The sequence below is a fragment of the Heterodontus francisci genome, chromosome 7 (genome assembly GCF_036365525.1).
Source record: "Heterodontus francisci isolate sHetFra1 chromosome 7, sHetFra1.hap1, whole genome shotgun sequence".
Lineage (NCBI taxonomy): Eukaryota > Metazoa > Chordata > Chondrichthyes > Heterodontiformes > Heterodontidae > Heterodontus > Heterodontus francisci.
The window spans coordinates 91,899,319-91,920,701 of NC_090377.1; the positions used below are offsets into that span (position 1 = coordinate 91,899,319).

The following is a 21,383-nucleotide window of genomic DNA, read 5'->3' on the forward strand; positions in this document are numbered from 1 at the left end:
TTCAACTTTTATTTTTACACTCACCACTATCAAGTAAGTACATTTTTACGTAACTGCATATGACCATGTTGGTATGTTGGCTAACTGAATATGATGTTAATGGAAATATCATTGTTACAGAAGTCATTAAACTTCCACCCTATTGTCAATATAAAGTGGTTGCAGATGGCGGGCAGCCATAAAGACAGGGCTAAATTGTGGCGAGTCGAAGAGACTTAGTAGTTGGCAGGAAAAAAGACAGAGGCGCAAGGGGAGAGCCAACTGTGCAACAGCCCCAACAAACAAATTTCTCTGCAGCACCTGTGGAAGAGCCTGTCACTCCAGAATTGGCCTTTATAGCCACTCCAGGCGCTGCTTCACAAACCACTGACCACCTCCAGGCGCGTATCCATTGTCTCTCGAGATAAAGAGGCCCAAAGAAGAAGAAGATAGGCAATATGAAAGTGGCAGCATAACTTGTGAATTGGCTCGATAACCTGATTCCAGCATGTAGAAAAACCAGAAAGCATGGCATCACAATCAACAGGTAGGCTCACATCTCCTGAATTCTGCAATGCGTGTAGCGCAACTTCAGCCTGGCATGAGGCCACATATTAAAAGTGCCAAGGTGACTTGCCGGTCCTGGGAACATTACAAATTTATTCTTGATTCTTTTTAATGTTATGAGAGGGGCAACATTCCTGCTTGTACTCTCATAATATTAAAAATTAGCCTCCCATGGTGGAGAGCTCTGTACATATATTCAAATGCTTACATACACAACTCCTTTCTTGCTGAGGTCAGGACAACCACAGTGAGCTGCAGGGAACACTGTAACTTCTGTCTGATAAATCTTCATTGCACTATACAGTGTCTGAAACTCAAATCTGTAACATAGCAATAAATCATAGTTACTGAATATCACATTGCTGTCATTTGTAGTATCATACCAACATATTCTTGCCAAGTTTTCTATGATGTAGAAGAGTTCTTTGTGTCCCCTCAAAATTAAATGTTATCAGAAATGTGTAGATTTATACAGAGTTTGTTGTGTGAGTTATTGTGAAAGGAGCTATGGAAACCAATTTCAAATCATATCATTGCTTCAAAACATACAGCAGTCTCGATTTCTGCTGGACTCAGCTGCTGTTTCAGTTCAGCATATACTCCTGGTGACATGGGAAGTAGGTCAGATGATGAAACTGGAGCCGTGGAAGCATTTGGACTGAAAAATACAACAAATTGTCAATACAAAACACAGCAATCTTTTGGTAAAAACAAATTAATTGGTTGTTTATACTTACAATTCAGAGAATGGGATAAACCTTGAGGAAATATAGCCTTTCTTCTCCGTCTCTGTGGGTTCAGAGACTGTTTAAAAGAACATACATAAACTTCAGTACTTGATATATTTTAGTTATTTGTTGCTTTATTGGGGATAACTACCTTTTACAGATTAGTAAAGTTAGCAATTTATGATATTTAATTTGTACTCTGCCATTTCTGTGCACCATTTAAAGGCATTTTGTTTGCACTGGTTTAATTCAGTTATTAATCTATTTATTTTAATAGGGCAAAGACTATGTTACAACAGCACAAACAGGAATTTCAAATAAAGTACTAAAAATAACAGAACAAATTAAACCTCTATTATGTCCAAACAGAAACCTTAGAGCTGTACATTTATAAAGTTATGATCCAAGAATGTGTGATTGATTTAATTTTGTTGCATGGAGGGTCTTTTGTCCTTATAGAGCAATAAAACCTAATAGGCAACGCAGATTTGTTAAAAGGTATCAGTGAACATTTATAAGAAAATAATGACATCCATTACTGATGAGTAAGCCCCATTGTGTTGCAATTTACTAATTTTGTAGGACTAAGTTTTGGTTGTTACATAGGAACAGAAGTAAGCCATTTAGCCCCTGGAGTCTGTTTTTTCATTTGATGAGATCATGGCTGATCTGCCATGTAACTTCATATACCCGCTGTTGTCCCATATCTTTTAATAACTTTAGCTAACAAAAAAAAATCTTAATTTTAAAATTATCTATTGATCTAGCATTAATTGCTGCTTATGGAAGAGAGTTCCAAACTTCTACCACCCTTTGCATGAAAAAGTATTGCTAATTTTACTCCTGAAAGGTCTGGCTCTAATTTTTTGACCATGCCCCCTAGTCCTAGATACCCCAACCTGTGGAAACAGTTTCTCCCAATTTACCCTATCTGTTCCCCTTAATATCTTGAAAACTTCAATCAAATCACCCCATAGCCTTATAAATTCAGGGAATACAACCCAAGTTTGTGTAATTTCTCCTCATAGCTTAACCCTTGGAGTCCAGGTATCATTCCAGTAAATCTACACTGCACGCCCTCCAAGGTCATTATACCCTTCCTAAGGTGCGGTGTCCTGAACTGCTCACAGGGTGTATGTTTCCTAATTTCAGTCTGCTAAATGAGACTTGACGGATTAAGAACATTGAACTTTTAAAAAAAAATACCACCACAAATGGCTAATACTGACCTTCTTTTGGCTTATTGTTGTAATGCTTTCCAAAAGCTTTGTCCTTTGGAATATCAGGATATAGGTACTGCAGTGGGTTCTCTGGAATATTCTCAGCCACCATTACTTTGTAATCACGGATAATGTCAGGCAAGGGAACTGCTAACAACTGACTCTTGGAATAAGGTTCCACTGAATGGAATTTCATTTCTCCTAAAACAACAATAGACAATTACTATGCTTGGGCCATTCTGCATAACATGAAATTTAAAAAATGAATTTAACATTAAAGAACTGAATATAACTTTGACTGCAAACTTTCAATCCCATCCAATCAAACTCATGTACATTTTTAAAACACATTGTAAATGTTCATATGTAAAAATGTAAACCCTATAGTGTTTAAATTGTGCATTATCGAATCTAATGGAAATAGTTTGATGCCCATTTATTGGTCACAAAGTAGTCTCCTTCCTCTGTGAAATGGCACAATTTATTTAGCTCCTATCTAAGTATAGTACACAATAATACTGGTATTTAGCCACCTCCTATATATGTGTAGATGAATTATGTTAATCATTAACAGTGTAAAAACATTTTTCCCCCATGGGGAGTTTAACTTATCCAAGTACGTTTAAGTAGCTACTGATTCTTGCCCCATGTATAATGAAATAAAAGTATTAGTGGACCATAACGTTTGATATCAAAGGTGTCAGGAAATCCAGCCAATAAATTCATTTGTTAAACTTTTCTCAAAAAACTATTATCGCAAATAAAATGTAATAAAATGTTTTGCATTTATTATGGTAAAGAAAAAGCTGTGGCCTCCATGTTTTAGGGATATTTAAAAAGTGCTACCTGAACAATAATCTGAATCTGATAATCTTTTTAAAAACATGGCAACTGACATGAAGGGCCAAAGCCAAACGTGCGGGACAATGGCAAGATTGGCGAGAGAAGACCATTAAGTAAATACATTGTGGTTAGATGATATCAAGCCTATATTGTAAAAGCTGTAGATTGTCGGAGAAGGATGACTGATAAAGGGAAAGAGTGCCAAAGGGTTGAGATCCGGGGATTAATGAGTTTGAACAGGATGCAGTATGATGAAATAAAAACAAGAAATGCTGGAACCACTCAGCAGCTCTGGCAGCATCTGTGGAAAGAGAAGCAGAGTTAACTGAGTTCCGATGAAGGGTCACTGACCCGAAACGTTAACTCTGCTTCTCTTTCCACAGATGCTGCCAGACCTGCTGAGTGGTTCCAGCATTTCTTGTTTTTATTTCAGATTTCCAGCATCCGCAGTCTTTTGCTTTTATTGCAGTATGATGAATCTTGATTTCAACACAGTGAGGATTCAGAGAGGAAGAACAGCATGCAAGATTGCATTTTTGGAACATAGGATGAACAAGGAATGAAAGTTCAAAAGAGCAGTAACTGTACTAGTACTACTATAAAAGAACCAAGAAAGGTTGTGAAGTAGGACCAAATTGAAAGATGGAGGCAAGAACCAGATCACCTATTATACCCAAGGGTATATGAAAGGCATTAGAAGAGCTTCCTCAACTGTGGAATAGTATTCATATTTTGGACATTTTGTAGAAAGTAGAGATGTTGAAGGAAATGAACTGTTTAGAATGAAGGGAGAAAACAATTTTTTTGGATGCAGATATAGCAATAGAGGGACATAGATTTTCCATTTTTTAAAATTTGTTTGTGGAATATGGGTGTCGCTGGCTAGGCCAACATTTATTGCCCCATCCCTAATTGCCCTTGAGAAGGTGTGGTGAGCTGCCTTGTTGAACCGCTGCAGTCCTTGGGGCGTAGGTACACCAACAGTGCTGTTAGGAAGGGAGTTCCAGCATTTTGACCCAGCGACAGTGAAGGAATGGCAAAATAGTTTCAAGTCAGGATGGTGTGTGGTTTGGAGGGGAACTTGCAGGTGGTGGTGTTCCTATGCATCTGCTGCCTTGTCCTTCTAGGTGGTAGATGTCATGAGTTTGGAAGGTGCTGCTGAACGATCCTTGGTGAGTTGCTGCAGTGCATCTTGTAGGTGGTACACACTGCTGCCACTGTGCGTTGCTGGTGAAGGGAGTGAATGGTGAAGATGCTGGATGGGGTGCCAATCAAGTGGGCTGCTTTATCCTGGATGGTGTTGAGTTTCTTGAGTGTTGTTGGAATTGCACTCATCCAGGCAAGTGGAGAGCATTCCATCACACTCCTGACTTGTGCCTTGTAGATGGCGGACAAGCATTGGGGAGTCAAGAGGCGAGATCAAAAGAGATGGTGCAGCCAACAATATTAATAGACAAGAAATGCAAGAAGAAGTGATAATTATTGGTTTTACTTACGAGAGATATGAAAAAAAGGGACCACTGTGAAAAGTATGTGGGCAGCTGACAATATAGTGAACAGTGAGCAGTTTTTGAGCAAGGCTTGCTTGGGAAAACTGGTCAGCAAAGCAGGTTAACTCTAAGACTGTATTGAGCTTCTAATCCATGCTTTGGAGTCAAAACTGCACAATAATAATTGGCCATCTGATCTAGTGTGGCACCTTCTATAGGGGATCTGTAGCAAGTGTAAGGCAGAAAAGCAACAGCAAGGTTCTTCAACCAGATTGAAGAATCCTCACTGAGACATACAGAGATGAATGCAACACGACCCCCCAAAACAGGTGGGTTGGGGGTGGGCAAGATGTTAAAACTTAATAAAAAGTCTCAAATCTGCCCATTTCGAGTTAATACAGATGGGACAAGGGGCAGGCAGTCAACCCGCTCCCAGAAGAGTTGATCACTTAAATACTCTAATGAGGTTAACAGTCTCAAATTTAATTTGCTTCCTGGCTGGGTTTCGCAAACTTCAGGAATCCCTGCAGTTGAAGGGTGGCGAGGGCAGCTTTAGGGAGAAGGTAAGTGCTTTTACAGCATAGCTCGTAGGCCAGGAGGATCCCTGAAAAAGAAACCCATGCTGTGGAGTCAAAACTCCTTTGCGTGTGGGGAAATCTGAATTTCCAGATTTATGGACAGAAACTCGACCTTATATAAACCCTATATAACCCACACCCTGTCAAGATTGGGGCCATACAGTGTAAACCAGGATGTATAAGTCAAGAAGTATAGATTAGATTTAACTCACATACAGAAAGCGAAGCAGAGAGAAGGAAAGATGGGATTGAGAGTGAGATACAAGACCAGAAAATACAAATAAAAATTATTTTAATTTTTATGTTTTTTATTGTTTCCAACTAACTAAGTTCTAAAGGAATGAGACTCCACACTTATAAAATTAAATTTTCAGTGCAAGAGATGTTGTTTGGCAGTAATTATAACTTAACACACTTACACCTGATTGCACCATCCCTAACATTTTCTTCCATGTTTATTGAGGAACACATGGATAAGTAGCCAAATTTCACGCTCTTACATGCTGAGTCTAATCAGGACGGTCATTATAGTGCAGCCTGAGGAGGAGCAGGACTATATGGATAGCAATTTTAGGATTTCTGCCTTTAACTGCACAAGTGCATGCTATAGAAGTTGCTGAGTGATTTACTCCAGAATATCGGCGAGCATTGATATTGCAAAATCCAGGTCAATATTCATAGTCTGCTGTACAGAACTGAAGTGAAAAGGGGGTATTTATTTCCATTAGTACCTGATAGCAAACAGAGGCACATTTTTAAACAACTTTTATCTAAGCCATGTTGGTAAATGTTATTAAACTCAATCATCCTTCGAGGTATTATTGCTTAATTTCTGTTTAGGAGAATTTCAGGATGGTGACTGGTTACTTCTAGGAAAAAGGGGAAAGCCAGCTTGACTGATGTCAAAGGGGAACATTAAAGTTCTTTCTTTACTTGTTAAGAGTCATTAATTAAACTCAAATACTTTTAATACAAAATAATTATTATTGTGGTTGAGCACTCATAATATACACCCTTCAATATTAAATCCATAACATTCAGTGCTTGGGAATACAAAATAAAATGCAAAACAGTATTAAAAGTTAGACCTAGCTGCAGCATCTACCTAGGATAGTGTTTGCCATTTGCCATTTCAACTTGATACAATGGACATTTATCTAGAGATCCCAATAAACACTCACACCAATATGTTGGGGAAGTTGCAATCATATAAGCCCAGTGGGGTGCAGTGGGTGAGGTAGCTGCCAGGGAGTTTTCACCTACGAAAGGTGCTAACAGGTGTGATTAGCACTTTAGCTAACCAGACCTAGCCAGAGAGAACTGGAGGAAGATTAAACTCCTGGCTTCCTGCCCAGCTAAGAAGTAAAATTATAAAGAAGCACATAGTCAGGGCAATCCTTATTTAAAGCAGCCAGGGAAGTCAGACCTAAACAGTGCGGGTGCTCTCCAAGTTCAGAACCAAGCAGTTTCAAAGAACCTTCTGGTCAGAGGAGTGTATTTAGCTCGTTAACAGGGACAGTGAGGTGTACTTTGTTATTTTCTATATTACGAGGAATATTACAGAAATAAGGTGAGATTTATTAAAATGTTACTCTGCTCATTCACTGATTTAGTTTATAAACTAAATCAGCTCATCAATGACCACGTCTCATTGAAGTGGTCATCAGACAGCCTCTCAGAGAAGCACACTGTGACATGTTCAGCATTACAGTATTCACTTCATACAATAAGGGGTTTCACAGCTGTGGTCATTGGGTCATGCTATTATGTTACTAGATATTGGGTAGTAAAGGTAAACTCTTGATCATAAAGGGCATGGGATCCACTTATAGCAGAAACCAGTGATGCTCAACTGAAGTGACTAATGCAGACTCCAAATCTGTATAGGCTGAATAACAGTGGGAAGCAGTGGGAAAGTTGTGGTGACAGAGAATACTGCAGTACCCAAATGTCACAATAAAGATGACCAACATAACTTGCTTTTGACTTGTGAGTTAGGTTTTGCCCACTCATGCAATAAACTGTTCCATATTGTTTACCCTCCATCTCTTTATTCTCAAGAGGCCTGAAAGACAGATCTGAAAGACATGGTATTCTGACTGTTTATAGTTTACAAAGTTACTGATCTTTAAATATGTTATACTCAAAATTGATTTAAAACAAATAAAACAATGACAAAACTCTTGTCTCTGATCAGAGCTGACCTGTGAACAGAACAGAGAATCCATTACTGCCTCACCATTCTCAGATCGATCCACCCAGGTAAAAGTAATGGCACCATCCCTGCTGCTCTCACTGAACCTCAATAAAAATGTGCCAGATGGTTTATCTTTCAGTAAAGCACGTTCCTTCTCCTTACTCACAAATCCCACGATGTACCTGAAGAGACATGCGTCAAACATGTTGATTTGGACAAGATTACATAACGGTATTTCACTATGCAACGTTTAAGGTTATCTCTCCATTAAAACATTTTTGTGCCAATTTTCTTCCCTTTTCTCCCTCCTATTCTGAAGGTGTGAAGTCCAGTTGAGGTATGGCACCATGGCTGCTGGGAGACAACTGTTATCTTGCCCAACTGACCATTCTTCATGTATGAGCCCAGGCAGTCAGAAACAAAAGGCTTTCTACATAGAGGGCATCACAGCTGAGTTACATGCACTTTCCAACAAGAGTTTATGGACAACCACCAAGAACAGAAAATCTGAGGCCACTGCTAGCGCTCAACTGCTGCCATGGTTGAGATGATCTAAAAGAACAGATTGGGAATCAAAGCTGTGACATTCTTGCATGGCAGAGTGCTAGTACTGCCTTGGATACTATGGCCTAGAGAATTAATCATACAAAAATGGGGTGTCAGCCTAGTGCAGTGCATGATGCACGTGCTTAAATGAGGCCAGTGGCAGGGCCGGTCAAATTGATCTGCTGGCCTCATTTGCTTATTACCAGCAAGCCGCGACAGCAGTCAATGCCCCAGAGGGTAGAACGATTGGCTGGTTGGGGTAGGAGGCAATCAGTTGGCGGGGGGGGTTGCAGGAGGTAGGTTGACAGCACCCTATGGATTTAATGTGGAGCTGGGGGACAGGCGGCGGAATCAATCCTGCTCCTCTGCAATAAAGTAAGCAAAAAATTTAAAACTTACCTTTCCAGCTTCAGGCTTCATTGGTCCCTTTTAGGACCACTGGTTTGGCTGCTAAGCAACTGATAAAACTGCATGCTGCTGTCATGTACAATAAAATTTAGCAAAAAAAGCCTGAAGCAAGTGTTAGGCCCCACTGTGCATAAGCAAAGTGCCTGACACCTGCTTCAGGCATGCACCCTGGACACCTGTGGAGGAGCCTTTACCAATATGATTGGTGGAGCAGGCTCGACGGGCCAAATGACCTATTCCTATTTCCTATGATCCTACGATAATAGGGCAAGCAGTACCCTTTGACACACCCCCATTGTGGACCCATAGGTGCCTGTCATATGCCTGTAAAATGGGCACACACAATCTTATTTCTAGGCTCACATTACCCAGTAGACCAATCTTATTTCAATTTTTCCTATTAGCTGTATTACGAAATATTTATAGAATATTTTATATTATGGTCCATAAAGAAGATAGTAGTTCAAGAGTAACCGATCATTTTGACTGGGACCCAGGTTGTAAACTTCCTCTCTCTGCTGGTTGAAATGGCCTAAGAGAGACATGTCTGGGCAGGCTTGAGCTACTTAATAACACATGGGTCCGCAGAACAATACTACCCATACTCTGCACAAATGGCTTTGTTTTCCGCTACCATCTGAGATGAATTTCATCCCCACTGTGCCTTCTTTTGAGGTGAGCATTAGGACCCATTGCTGGAGCAATCCAAATTAAACTTAACTCTGCATTTGGCCTGTCTGTACCTGTCCTGGCGTTGCTCAACTACTGATGCTACCTGCCAAAAGTGGAAACATATTACATTTCCTCGCACTTAAAGCTTTCACGTTGAAGGAGGGAGGGAGGAGAGGACAGCATGTTGGAAATAAAATTTTGGTGATCCGAATAGACTTGCCGATTTGTGTTTCCATGAATAAATTATAATTGCCTGATAGTAAGCATGAATTTTCAAAGATCGTCTTATCAGACTTGATGGAGGAATGACACAATTAGTAAAGATAGAACTTGCATTTATATAGTGCTTTTCACCACCTCAGGTAGTCTCAAAGCACTTTGCAGCCAATAAAGTACTTTTGAAGTGTACTCACTGTTATAAGTTATGGAAACACGGCAACTCCCACAAACAATAATGACATAAATAACAGCAACTGTTTGAGTCATATTGATTGAGGGATGAATATTGGCCAGAACACCTGGAAAACCTAGGATCTTTTTCATCTACCTGAGAAAGCAGAAAGGGTCTCAGTTTAACATCTCATTCCAACAAATTCACTTTCAACATTGTAGCACTGAAGTATCAGTCTAGATTGTGTGTTCAAGTTTCTGGAGTGGAGAGTGAACTCAGTACCTTGATTTAGAGGTAATAGTGCTACCACTGAGCTAAGGCTGACACTTTATATCTTTTTGTAAGCGATGATGATTGCTGATATTTTCCTTACACACTCAAAAAAAATTTAAGACACAAATCAAGAACTCATAGTCTTAATATCAGACAGAATAGCCTTGAGTATTTTTGCCACTACGGATATTATCATTGTTTCTCTAAGCTAAATAGATCCCATACTTTCAAACAATATATCATGTACACCTCACGAATCTACTGAAATTCTTTGAAGTAACTAAATTAGTAGATGAGGCGATTCAGTAGTTTAAGCCACATAGATTTGCAGATGATATTTGATAAAGTTCTGCGACTGAAAATACATGGAATTACCCACCTGGATTGAAAACTGGCTTGGTAAAAGAGAATAGAAAAAGTGATACACAATGAAAAAGGCGCGATTAAGTGGACAGAAACTAATTGAGTTCCTCGGAAGTTATTCTGAGCCCTCTAATGCTTACATTACTCAAATGATTAAAAATTAATACTTCCAGTGTCATAAAATGCATATTGTGGGAAGTTGATTTGACAGCATTCAAAGGGATCTGGAAAAACTACATGGGCAGGCTATGGAATTGAGATTATACAGGTTGTTGTCAACAAGGATAATCAAATAGTGGTTTGCATCGGAAATGAAAATCACCAATAAGTCAAAAGAAGTATATAACTTATTGGTTAGGCCACATTTAGAATGTGCTGTTTTTGGCGCTCTACCAAAAGTGGCCATTGATGTATTGGAAAAGACTCTGAAAAGTGACTGGCAAAAAGAGGACTGAGAGCACACAGAAGCCAAGCATTACAATATTGTATGCAAGCAGCTTACTCAATCTGTCAGAGAGCTAGAGAAAACAATAGCACAAAACAGTACAAGTTTCAAGTCAGGGTCAAATTTCTTTTGCTCATAATATATTAGACATGTGGCGAGAATTTTCAGTGCAAGTTAATACAAGTGATTAACTTCTTTAAAAATGAGCTGAATGAATATCTGGTTAAGAATAGGAAAGAAGATTGTAAGAATAATCACAGGCACAGATAGTTAAATACTCGTCAAGTACATTTGAATACTATCGGTACCATGGAAATGTTATCTGTCGAATGTAACTGATGAGGGTTGAATAATGTAGAACTGAACTTAGCAGATTCAAGTGTCAGATTAAAACCTGTGGTTTTAAAGTGTTAAATGAAATCTTATTTATTACAATGCAGACTGTCTCATACCAAATTCAACCAATGTCTCATTGTTTAGTTTACTAACTCTAGTAAATCAATACTTCAGCATTATTGCTAAACCAGCACGGCACAAAAAATATCTCTGTAGTATCCATCATTGTTGTTCTATTATTATTTGGGCTTTTGTTTACCCATCTATCCATAAAGCCAAAAGATGTTTCTTGATGAGTTCCAGGATTCCATCTAACCACAACCAGAAACTGAATCGATTAGGGAGATTCTCCTGCAAATAAAAAATCAAAGAAAGTTACCAGTATTTGTATTAGCAGCACACAGTGGTTCTGTAAATTCTTGAAGTTTATGACTACTTCAAAGCAAGAAATGAAACAGTGCCCCCTGTTTTATAGGAAGATTTGATGTGTGTGTGCACACATATGCAAAGGTTTGTTACTAACTTAGGAATGCAACTAATGCACACACACAAAGATGCCATTCACTTTCTATTGCTAACAACAACTTACATTAATATTGCACTTTTAACACAGAAAAATATCCCAAGGTGCGTCACAGAAATGTAAAGAGAAAAAAGGAACACTGAGCCAAAGAAGCAGATATCAGGAGAAGTTGGTCAAAGAAGTAGCTTTGAGGGTCTTAAAAGAAGAATGGGAGGTACAGATAGAGAACGGTTTAGGAATTCCAAAGCACTGGGCCTAGAAGGCCAAAGGCACAACAGCAAATGGTGAGGCGAAAGACAGTGGGGATACACAAGGGGCTGGAGTCAGAAGAACAGAGTTAGTGGTGGGGATGGGGGATGTTGCAGGGCCAGAGGAGATTATAGAACTGAACAGAGATTTAAACATGAGATAACATTTTAAAATTGTGGTGTTGGAGTACAGAGGTCCAATGAAGGCCAGCATGGCCAGGGTTGATCAGCAGGACTTGGTACAAGATAAGAAACTTGCAGTAGAGTTTTAGATGAGCTGAAGTTCACAGAATGTGGAGGATGAGACACCAGCCGGGGGAGCACTAGATGGATGAGATTGGGACAGAAGCAGAGATGGATAAGTCATTGGAGGTGGCAGGACAGGTTGAGAGAGTGGCCAATAAAGCATACAGTATCCTGGGTAGAGTACAAGAGTGAGGAAGTTATGTTGAACTTATACAAGACACTAGTTCAGCCTCAGCTGGAGTACTGCGTCCAGTTCTGTGTGCTGCACTTTAGAAAATATGTGAGGGCATTGGAGCAAGTACAGAAAAGATTCAAAAGAATGGTTCCAGGGATGAGGAATTTCAGTTATGAAGATAGATTGGAGAAGTTAGGACTGTATCCCTGGAGAGGATAAGGCTGGGAGGTGATTTGATAGAGGCATTCCAAATCATGAGGGGTCTGGACAAAGTAGATAGACAGAAACTGTTCCCACTCGTAAAAGAAGCAAAAGTGACATGAGGAAAAACTTTTCACGCAACGAGTGTTCAGGGCTGGAAAGCACTGCCTGAGAGTGTGGTGGAGGTAGGTTCAATTGAAAGGGAATTAGAATGTTGTATGGAAAGGAAGAATGTGCAGGGTTATGGGGAGAAGGCAGGGAATAGAACTGAGTGAATTGCTCTTTCGGAGAGCAGTGCAGACATGATAGGCTGAATGGCCTCCTTCTGCACTTAATGATTCTGTGACTCTTGAGGGCTGGATTTTTGCCATGGAGGTGGGAAACAGGAGCTGGGTCAGTTTTTGGGTCAGAAGCCTGCCTCCAGTGGAAAACTGATAAAGTTCAGATTTTCACTGGGTGGAACTGTTAATTGATGTGGAGATGGGTTTCTTGTCCACTTACAACCAGTGAGGGTGGGAATGGAGGTGGATCAGATGAAGTGTGGGGCTCATGTGGACACCCCATGTCAGCCATTACTGATTGTCTTGAGGGAGAGATCTGCAGTTTGTGCCAAAGCCTTCCACCACACCAGAGGGAAGTGAGATGTCACAGAGGAGCCATATGCGTGACACCCGATGCAGGGCAACCCCTCGCATCATCAATGCCAACCTGGATCTAATGCTATAGGCCATGAGGGAAAGGAGGGAGGGCCTCTTCCCGGAGGGTGGCAGGAAGAAGCCACCTTGTCATACAGCAGGGGCACCTCTCTGTTCAGTGTTATCTCCCTCTGCCCCCTCTTTCTCCCCCTTTCTTACCTCCTGCTCCTCCCCTGATGAGCTTTCTCCTTCCATGGCCTCACTGTTGTCAAAGTCCAACGCTCTCTGGAGGGCCATGTTATGGAGAGTGCAGCAACGTTTCTATATTTCTAATGACAGAAGCCCGATGGCCTTCTTAATGGTTGTCCTGCTCAGCATGTGGCATTGGTTGTATCGCCTCTGTGCCTCAGTCTGGGGCTCCTGTAGAGTGGTCAGTAGCGATGTCTTCAAGGGATTTCCCTTGTCCCCTTAGATCCATCCATGCACTTTGAGAGGCAGTTGGAGTGAAGATCTGAGGCAGCCTGGACTGGCGGAGGATGAAGGAGTCACTACAGCTGCCAGGAAAGTGAGCACACACATGGAGAAAGCTCTTGTTGTGGTCACAGACCAGTTGGATGTTGAGGAAATGGAAGCCCTTCCTGTTCATGAATCTCACTGGCTGCTCCCTGTGTGCCATAATGGCCACAGAGCTATCAATCGATGATGCCCTGCACCTATCAATGGAGATTAAACCCAATTCCCTTTGTTCCTGTGAGGTCATGTCCACTGCTTATGAACGTGCGTTTCACCTCTGGCAAAGGGCATCATTAACCAGCGAGACGCAATGGTGTGCAACCATTTGTAAGATGGCACCAAGGTCTGCAGCTGATCCCTGGAAGGAGCCAGAAGCAAAGATGTTCAAGTCAACACTGATTTTGATGGCTACTGGCAGGGCATGGCAACCAGTCCTGAAATCTGCGAGGTCTTCGGTGACTAGGGCAGAGATGTCAGTGAGCATCTGCTTGGAGTCTTCAAGGCATTAGGTCTCTGTCATCTCCAGGTACCTCCATCTTCGATAGATCCTCTGTTACCTTCCTGCCCCTCTTTCCTCTCCCGTGCCCTCCTGATGCCTGCCGTTTCGCCCTTCCTGCGTACGGTGTTCCCCTCTTCACCAAGATCACAGTCGTGCCCCATTACCAGCTGGAGCCTTCCTTCTGGGCAGGTGGTTGCCCAATTGTCCTTGGTAGCTTTTCCCCCTGCTATTTTGCGCCTGCGATGCCAGGGGGTTGCTGACCCTCTTCAAAGCCCAGGCGCTGTGTTCACTCTCACTGCAACCCACACTGTGCCAAGGGCATTCCCTGACTAAGAGCTGAGTCTCCCTTTGCGTCACTACCCCTTTTATGGGGCCAGGGTGATGCCCCAAGGGAGGCTTGACTGGCTCCCCATTCTGTACCTACCTTCACCACCCACCTCAGCTGATCTGTTTTAGAAGGCACATGTTACCTGTTTGCCCAGAGCTGGATGCAGTACTCCAGTTGAAGTCGAACTAATGTCTTATATAAGTTCAACATAACCTTTTTGCTCTTGTATATTAATAAAGCCGAGGATACTGTATGCTTCATTAATTGCTCTCCCAACCTGTCCTGCCACCTTCAATGAATTATGCACGTATACATCCAGGTCCCTCTGCTCCTGCACCCCCTTTAGAATAGTACCCTTTATTTTATATTGTCTGCTTACTTCTCTTATTTGCTTTCTCACTTCCCCTCTGGACCTTCTGTATTCAGCCTCCTTCTCAATAGTATTTTCGACCTGGCATCTGTCATAAGCACACTTTTTCTTCTTTATCTTAATTTCTACCTCTTTTGGCATCCAGGGAGCACTGGATTTGTTTGCCCTACCTTTCCCTTTAGAGGGAACATACCTTGCCTGTGCCCAAACTATTTCTTATTTGAAGGTAGCCCATTGTTGAGCTATTGCTTTTCCTGCCAATCTTTGGTTCCAATTTATTCACTCCAGCTCCATTCTTACCCCATTGAAGTTGGCTTTCCCCCAGTTAATTATTCTTATTCTGGATTATTCTTTGTCCTTTTCCATAGTCAGCCTAAACATTATGATACAATAATCACTGTCCCCTAAATGATCTCCGACTGATATTTGATCCCCTTGGGCCCACCTCATTCCCAAGAACCAGGTCTGGCAGTGCCTTCTTTCTCATTGGACTAGCAACATACTGCTGTAGAAAATTTTCCAGAACACACTCTGGGAACTCTTGCCCTTCACTGCCCTTTACACTACTATTATCCCAGTCTATGGATAATTAAAGTCCCCCATTATAACGACCATATAATTTTTTCAGCTCTCTGTAATTTCCTTGCAAATTTGTTCCTCTACATCCTTCTCACTAGCTAGTAGCCTATAGACAACACTGAGCAATGTAACTGCACCTTTTTTGTTCCTTAGCCAAATTGATTCTGTCCTTGACCCCTCTGGGACATCCTTTTTCTCCAGCACTGCAATGCTCTCCTTAATCAAGACCATGATCTGTTCCCCTTTTTTCCCTTTCCTATCTTTCCTGAACATCTTGTATCCAGGAATATTTAACACCCAGTTCTGCCCTTCTTTGAGCCAGGTCTCTGTTACAGCCACAACATCATATTTCCACATGGCAATCTGCACCAGTACCTCACCAATCTTATTAACCACACTCCGTGCATTCACATACATGCACATTAGACTTTATTACTTTCTCTTACTCTGAGCCCCACCTAATAACTTACTATTCCCTACTCTGGTGCTATTTATCTCTCTCAGTATTCAGTGCACCTTGGTATTCCTCTGATATTTCCTCCTCATTCCCACACCCCTGACATGTTACCAGTTTTACTTTCCTCCAATCTGAGTTCTCTCAGGTTCCCATCCCCTGCCAATCTAGTTCAAACTCTCCCCAATAGCACGAGCAAATCTCCCTGTGAGGATATTAGTCACAATTCTGCTAAGATGCAACCCATCCATCTTGATCCTATCCCAGAACCGGTCCCAATGCCTCAGAAATCTGATGCCCTTCCTCCTACACCAGTTCTCCAACCACATATTCAATCGCTCAATTCTCCAATTCCTATGCTCACTTGGACATGGGAGTAATCCTGAGATTACTGCTTTTGAGGTTCTGCTTTTTAATCTCCTTCCTAGCTCCCTAAAATCTGCTTTAAGGATCTCATCCTCCTTTCTACCTATGCCATTGGTACCAACGTGGACCACAACCTCTGGCTGTTTGCCCTCCCCCAGATGAATGTCCTGTAGCCGCTCGGTGACATCCTTGACCCTGGCACCAGGGAGGCAACATACCATCCTGGAGTCACATCTATGGCCACAGAAACGCCTCTCTGTTCCCCTAGCTAACGAATCCCCTACCACACCGCTCTTCCACTCTTCTTCCTCCCCTCCTCTGCACTTGAGCCACCTATGGTGCCACAATCTTGGCTCTGACTGCACTTCTCTGAGGAACCATAGCCCTCACCAGTATCCAAAATGGAAAACCGATTAGCGAGCAAGATTGTCTCAGGGAACTCCTGTACTACCTGCCTCGTTCTCTTAGACTGACTGGCGGTCACCCATTCTCTATCTGACTGCATGCTCCTAACCTGCGGTGTGACCACCTCCCTAAACGTGCTATCCATGTAATTCTCTGCCTCGCGGATGCACCACATTGACTCCAGCCACCGCTCGAGTTTGGAAACCCGGAGCTCAAGCTTGTGCAGCCGCTGACACTTCCTGCAGATTTGTTTGTCTAGGACACATGGTGCAACCATGACTTCCCACATGCCACAGGCTGTATATTCCACTGGGGTGAGCTGCCCTGCTATACCTTAAATTTACAGACTGTTTATTCTAAGTAGAATAGCTTACCAGTCACTCACCAACCAGCTCCTTCCACTGCACCGAAGAAAGAACCAAATGCTAGAGGGTTAAAAAATAGAAAAAAAGAGCACCTCCTCCCCCCCACCCATCACCAAACTCCCCAGTCAACAAGTTCATATCTCCACATTCTGCATACAATCTGCACTCCGTTTGCTAGCTGCACCCAGACCTCTGTATTTATACTAACTCTCTTTTCTTTAACAAACAATAATATCAAAGTGAACAAAATACAGTAATTTTACATTTTTCATTTTGTACAATATTTGGGCTTTTTCTGCTTTATGTTATCAGATTCTGACAGTGACATATTTAATCTGATGCCTCATGAATATATTGTTCACAGTTGTTCACAGTTCTTCCTGTTATACCACAGCACTAGCTGCCCCATACTAACATGCAGTAGAATGAAAATGCTACGAACAAAACTTTTCATGAGTCCATGGATGAATACTCCAGTTGAGAGACAATACCCAAGCCCCCAAGCTAAACTTAAGTGAGAACATTTATGAACATAATGTTTATTTATTTTGTTAATTAACATTGTAATCATTTACATCTGTTACTCAGCCAATATTGGAGTTTGGCTTTTCAACTTGGGTCAATCTAGTGGTAGATGTAACTCATTAGGTGAGATTTTGAATCTATCGTTCCACATGATAGGCATACTGAACAGCTCAGTACAATTTACTGGACATACAATTTCAGAATCATATGGATCTAATCATCTGAATAATTTACTCTTTTTGAAGTTCAGTTTTAGTCTAATCATAATCATTATTCTAACCAATTTTTTGGTGCACAAATTCAGAAAGTGCTGAGTAATGTATGAGAGAAAAAATCCTTTTATCAGACGTGGTTTAAAAAACATTAATCCCAACACTAGAAAACTGTGGAGTTTGGATTTTAAGTACTAAAACATATTACTAGAAATTTTAGAGGATTTAATTTTTAGTCCACATCTTGGATCAGAAAAGTTGGACAACCGTCTGCTACTGATTCACATGATTCTGAGGAGGAATGGGACGGGCTGATCTATCTAAAGAAAATATAGAATACAAAAGTGATTCAAAGGAAAATATGAATCAGAGAACAACTCATCTGAAAATGCAGCATTTTAGTTTCTGGGTGCATTAGTGCATTGAGTAATGAACATGTGGGATGTGCTTAATATTTATTTCATCACAAAAGGTGAAACATTGAACACATCTATTAATTTTTAATCACGCACCATGATCAAAGAAGGATATTCTATTCGGTAGGACTATCAATGCACAGTCTGTGACAGATGTCAACTCAGAACATCTTAGACCTCTCACCCAAAATGAGATGTGTTTCTGGGCTTTAGGGAGGTCTTAAGCAGTAATGCAAATAACACAATTTCCTGAAGGAAGATCCTTGCTAAACTATATGGGTGTGAGATAAAAAGGAAAGTAATTTATATTAAAAGTACTTCACTTGTGAGTATCTTGCCCTCTTGAATAGAAAGGAGTTGTGAAAAATGTTAAGTTGTATGTATAGTTGAGAAGAATAGTGTACACAGCACTGCAATAATATGAAAGTAGCACTCTCCAATTCTTAATATACACAATAATTTTGGGGTGGAGGTATTATTGAGATTTTTATGTTCTAAGGATTAATATGGCACATGACATTAGCAAAACAAAGTAAGGCACCAATCAGACCTTTAATATTATGTCAATACAAGTTAAAAACACTACTTGCCTTACAGAACTTATTCCATGAAACATGGCAATCATTGTAATTCAGCTGTTGTCCTAGAAATGAATAACATAATGTTAAGTGAATATGTAAAAGCAGAAGTGTAATTTTCTGAAAACATTATCAATTCTAAATTGCAGAACTACCCGTTCCTGTTGCTGATTGTTTAAGTCTCTACTAGACTGCTTCTTGCACTGCATTCAAAATCCATGCTTTAGACTTGTATTAGACATAACTTCCTGTGTACAGTGCGTAGTAAAATTATAAATGATTTTTTTATAAATGAGTTTAAAATTTCATACCTAATTCCTCTGTAGTTCATCCTCCAAAAAAAGTCCATTTACTAATAAATGGTCCAACTTTAGTTGGAAAACACTGTCCCAACTATTCAAGAAAAAACAATTCACTTTGGTTCCAAATTCATAGAAATGTGTCTTGGCTATCGAGGATAGTTCAGTGCAAAACCAGCAAACTAAGAGGATATTATTTTCCATAGCACTTTGTCATTTTTTTTTCCATTTTGGTTTTTAGGTACAAAGATTTCAAATGCAGAATATGTATACGTTTTGACACTGTGCTGATAGTTGTTTTAAAATCAGGAAAAATTCACTGCCATATAAATTACACTGTTTTCAATAATTTAATTTTACCACATCTCTTCAATTTAGCACAAATACCTCCCAGCAAAATTAATTTTGTGTAAAAATTCTCACTGTGCCAGATCACATAAATGTTTTTAGGCAAACCAGTCAAACAAGCTCAGAAAAAGAAATGTTGCTTTCAAAAGACTATTTTCCAATCCACCTGTTGATGGAGGTTTACCACAAAACAAGTATTAACTTGCTTTAGAATCTCTGCCAAAAATATGTATAGTTGAATTCACTGAAAGCTAGCTTTCATGTAAAAACATAGACAATTTCCTCAGCTGCTGTTCACAAGTATGAGTTTATCATTTTTGCAATGGAAAATCAGTCAAACAATAACTTTGGAACAGCTACAAACTCAGCCTTCTTTATTGGACAATTTTTCATCATTTTTCAGGCAGCCCCCGAGATGGTAATCAACAATTCCCTTGTCGGGAGTTGTGCTAAAATTAAGTACTTTTCATGCATGCAAGTGAAATGACAAATTTCTATACATTTACAAGAGAGAGGTGAGGAGCATATATGACAGTACAGTAGACCTGAGTTGTTATGTTACTTGGTCGACAGCCAAGAATGTGTGTATGAATATGAAATATTGTTGGGAAAGTCCTTCAGTGAACAATCTTTCTTTCCTACATATAACTGAAGTCAAGGAAGATGAACTATTTTAACCAAAATAAACCAAGCATAGCTTAAAGTGCACTCATATGGAACATTTTGATATAAGAATAAAGAGCTTAGACGGTCAAACCAACAAATTCAAACATGACTAATTCACTAGTTGTCAAAAACCATCATTCAAGGAGCATACTTTGTGATGTGATTGCTGAGAGATTTTCGTAAAAGTAGCCATAGGGGAAGGTTTTCAACTTGCCACAAAACTGCCATTGCAGATTGACCATCTGTTATAGAAAAAGTTTGATTTTCAGTTCTATAGATTATCAGTGAATAAATAAGTGGAAAGATTTAGTGTACACAAAATGGTTAGTCATGTGCCACCTAACAGCGGAACACATGCATCTATGAAGTGGAATATTGCAATCAATAGCCATGCGTTTAAGTTCAGATATCAGTCAACCCTTTTATTAAATGTCATGCGCCTTGCACTCAAAGAACATTTTAGCAATCTGTTTGTTCTACACAAATGCTGTGGAATTTGTAAAGAATCAAGATCTGTGAAAATGGAGTGGGAGGTTGGGATGCCCTTCCCGACACGCTCCTGCCTCTGATGCAAATTTACGCAGGGTGGCTGTGGCGAGAAACCACCTGCTCGCTCCGGGCCAATCAACCCTTAAATGGCCAATTAACTGGCACTTAAGGGCCTCCGCCCACCGCCACGGGCATTTTACCCTTGGCTGGCGGGTGGCTGAGACCTCAGAAAGCACGCCTGTTGAAACTAGGCGCCTTCTTGTGGGCATCCTGTGCCCCACAGAGGGCCGCCCCCAAAGCCCCAACCGCCCCCAATGCACAACACACCACCCATCCCTCTCAGCTCGCTGGGGCCTGACCGATTGTCCCCAGCAAGACTCCAAAAACTTACCTTTTTTCTGGGGCCGTCCTTCATCTTCCTCCTGAAGCTGGGTGTAGTCCCAGCAGTGGCCACTGCTCCCGGTGGCGCTGCTGGGACTGAGCTGCTGGCCTGCTGATTGGCTGGCTCCATTAGGCGGGACTTCCTGCCTCAATGAGGTGGAAGTTGCGCCCAAGACCAATTAAGTGCTGGGGAGCATAAAATCCGGTCTGGATACACAAGCTAAGCAGAGGTGGGCTCGCCACCAACTTTTCGGGTGGTGGACAGGGCCCCTCCGCCCAATGAAAAATTCTGGCCAATGTGTTATATTCTTGAAGTACTCTTACCTGTTATTTACATCAACATACCCAGTGCCCTGTACCCAGCAAAGATGCTGCAATTGGAGGAACACTGACTCCCCCAACTGATGTAATTTGTCCTTTACTTGTTGCCAGACCAATATAACCAATTTTAGGGACAGGTGATGGTGTTGCCTTAGAGTATCTACCCCTCCCACCTCTGTGAGCAGAGACCAGGAATCTTGTGGCA

At 41.0% G+C, this 21,383-nt stretch overlaps 1 protein-coding gene across 2 annotated transcripts in view; it reads right to left on the reverse strand.

The window, feature by feature from the left end:
• Nucleotides 1–316: 316 nt before the first annotated feature.
• Nucleotides 317–21,383, reverse strand: part of LOC137372151 (signal transducer and activator of transcription 4-like) — a 107,007-nt gene continuing 85,940 nt past the window's right edge. For both annotated transcript variants that reach the window (XM_068035653.1, XM_068035652.1), the window contains 6 exons: nucleotides 18,687–18,739; nucleotides 11,296–11,387; nucleotides 7,645–7,784; nucleotides 2,504–2,695; nucleotides 1,284–1,350; nucleotides 317–1,204 (listed from right to left, as the gene is read on the reverse strand). In XM_068035653.1, the coding sequence (XP_067891754.1) occupies nucleotides 1,072–1,204; nucleotides 1,284–1,350; nucleotides 2,504–2,695; nucleotides 7,645–7,784; nucleotides 11,296–11,387; nucleotides 18,687–18,739 (677 nt within the window). In that variant the 3' untranslated portion in view covers nucleotides 317–1,071. The remainder of the gene's footprint in view (nucleotides 1,205–1,283; nucleotides 1,351–2,503; nucleotides 2,696–7,644; nucleotides 7,785–11,295; nucleotides 11,388–18,686; nucleotides 18,740–21,383) is intronic.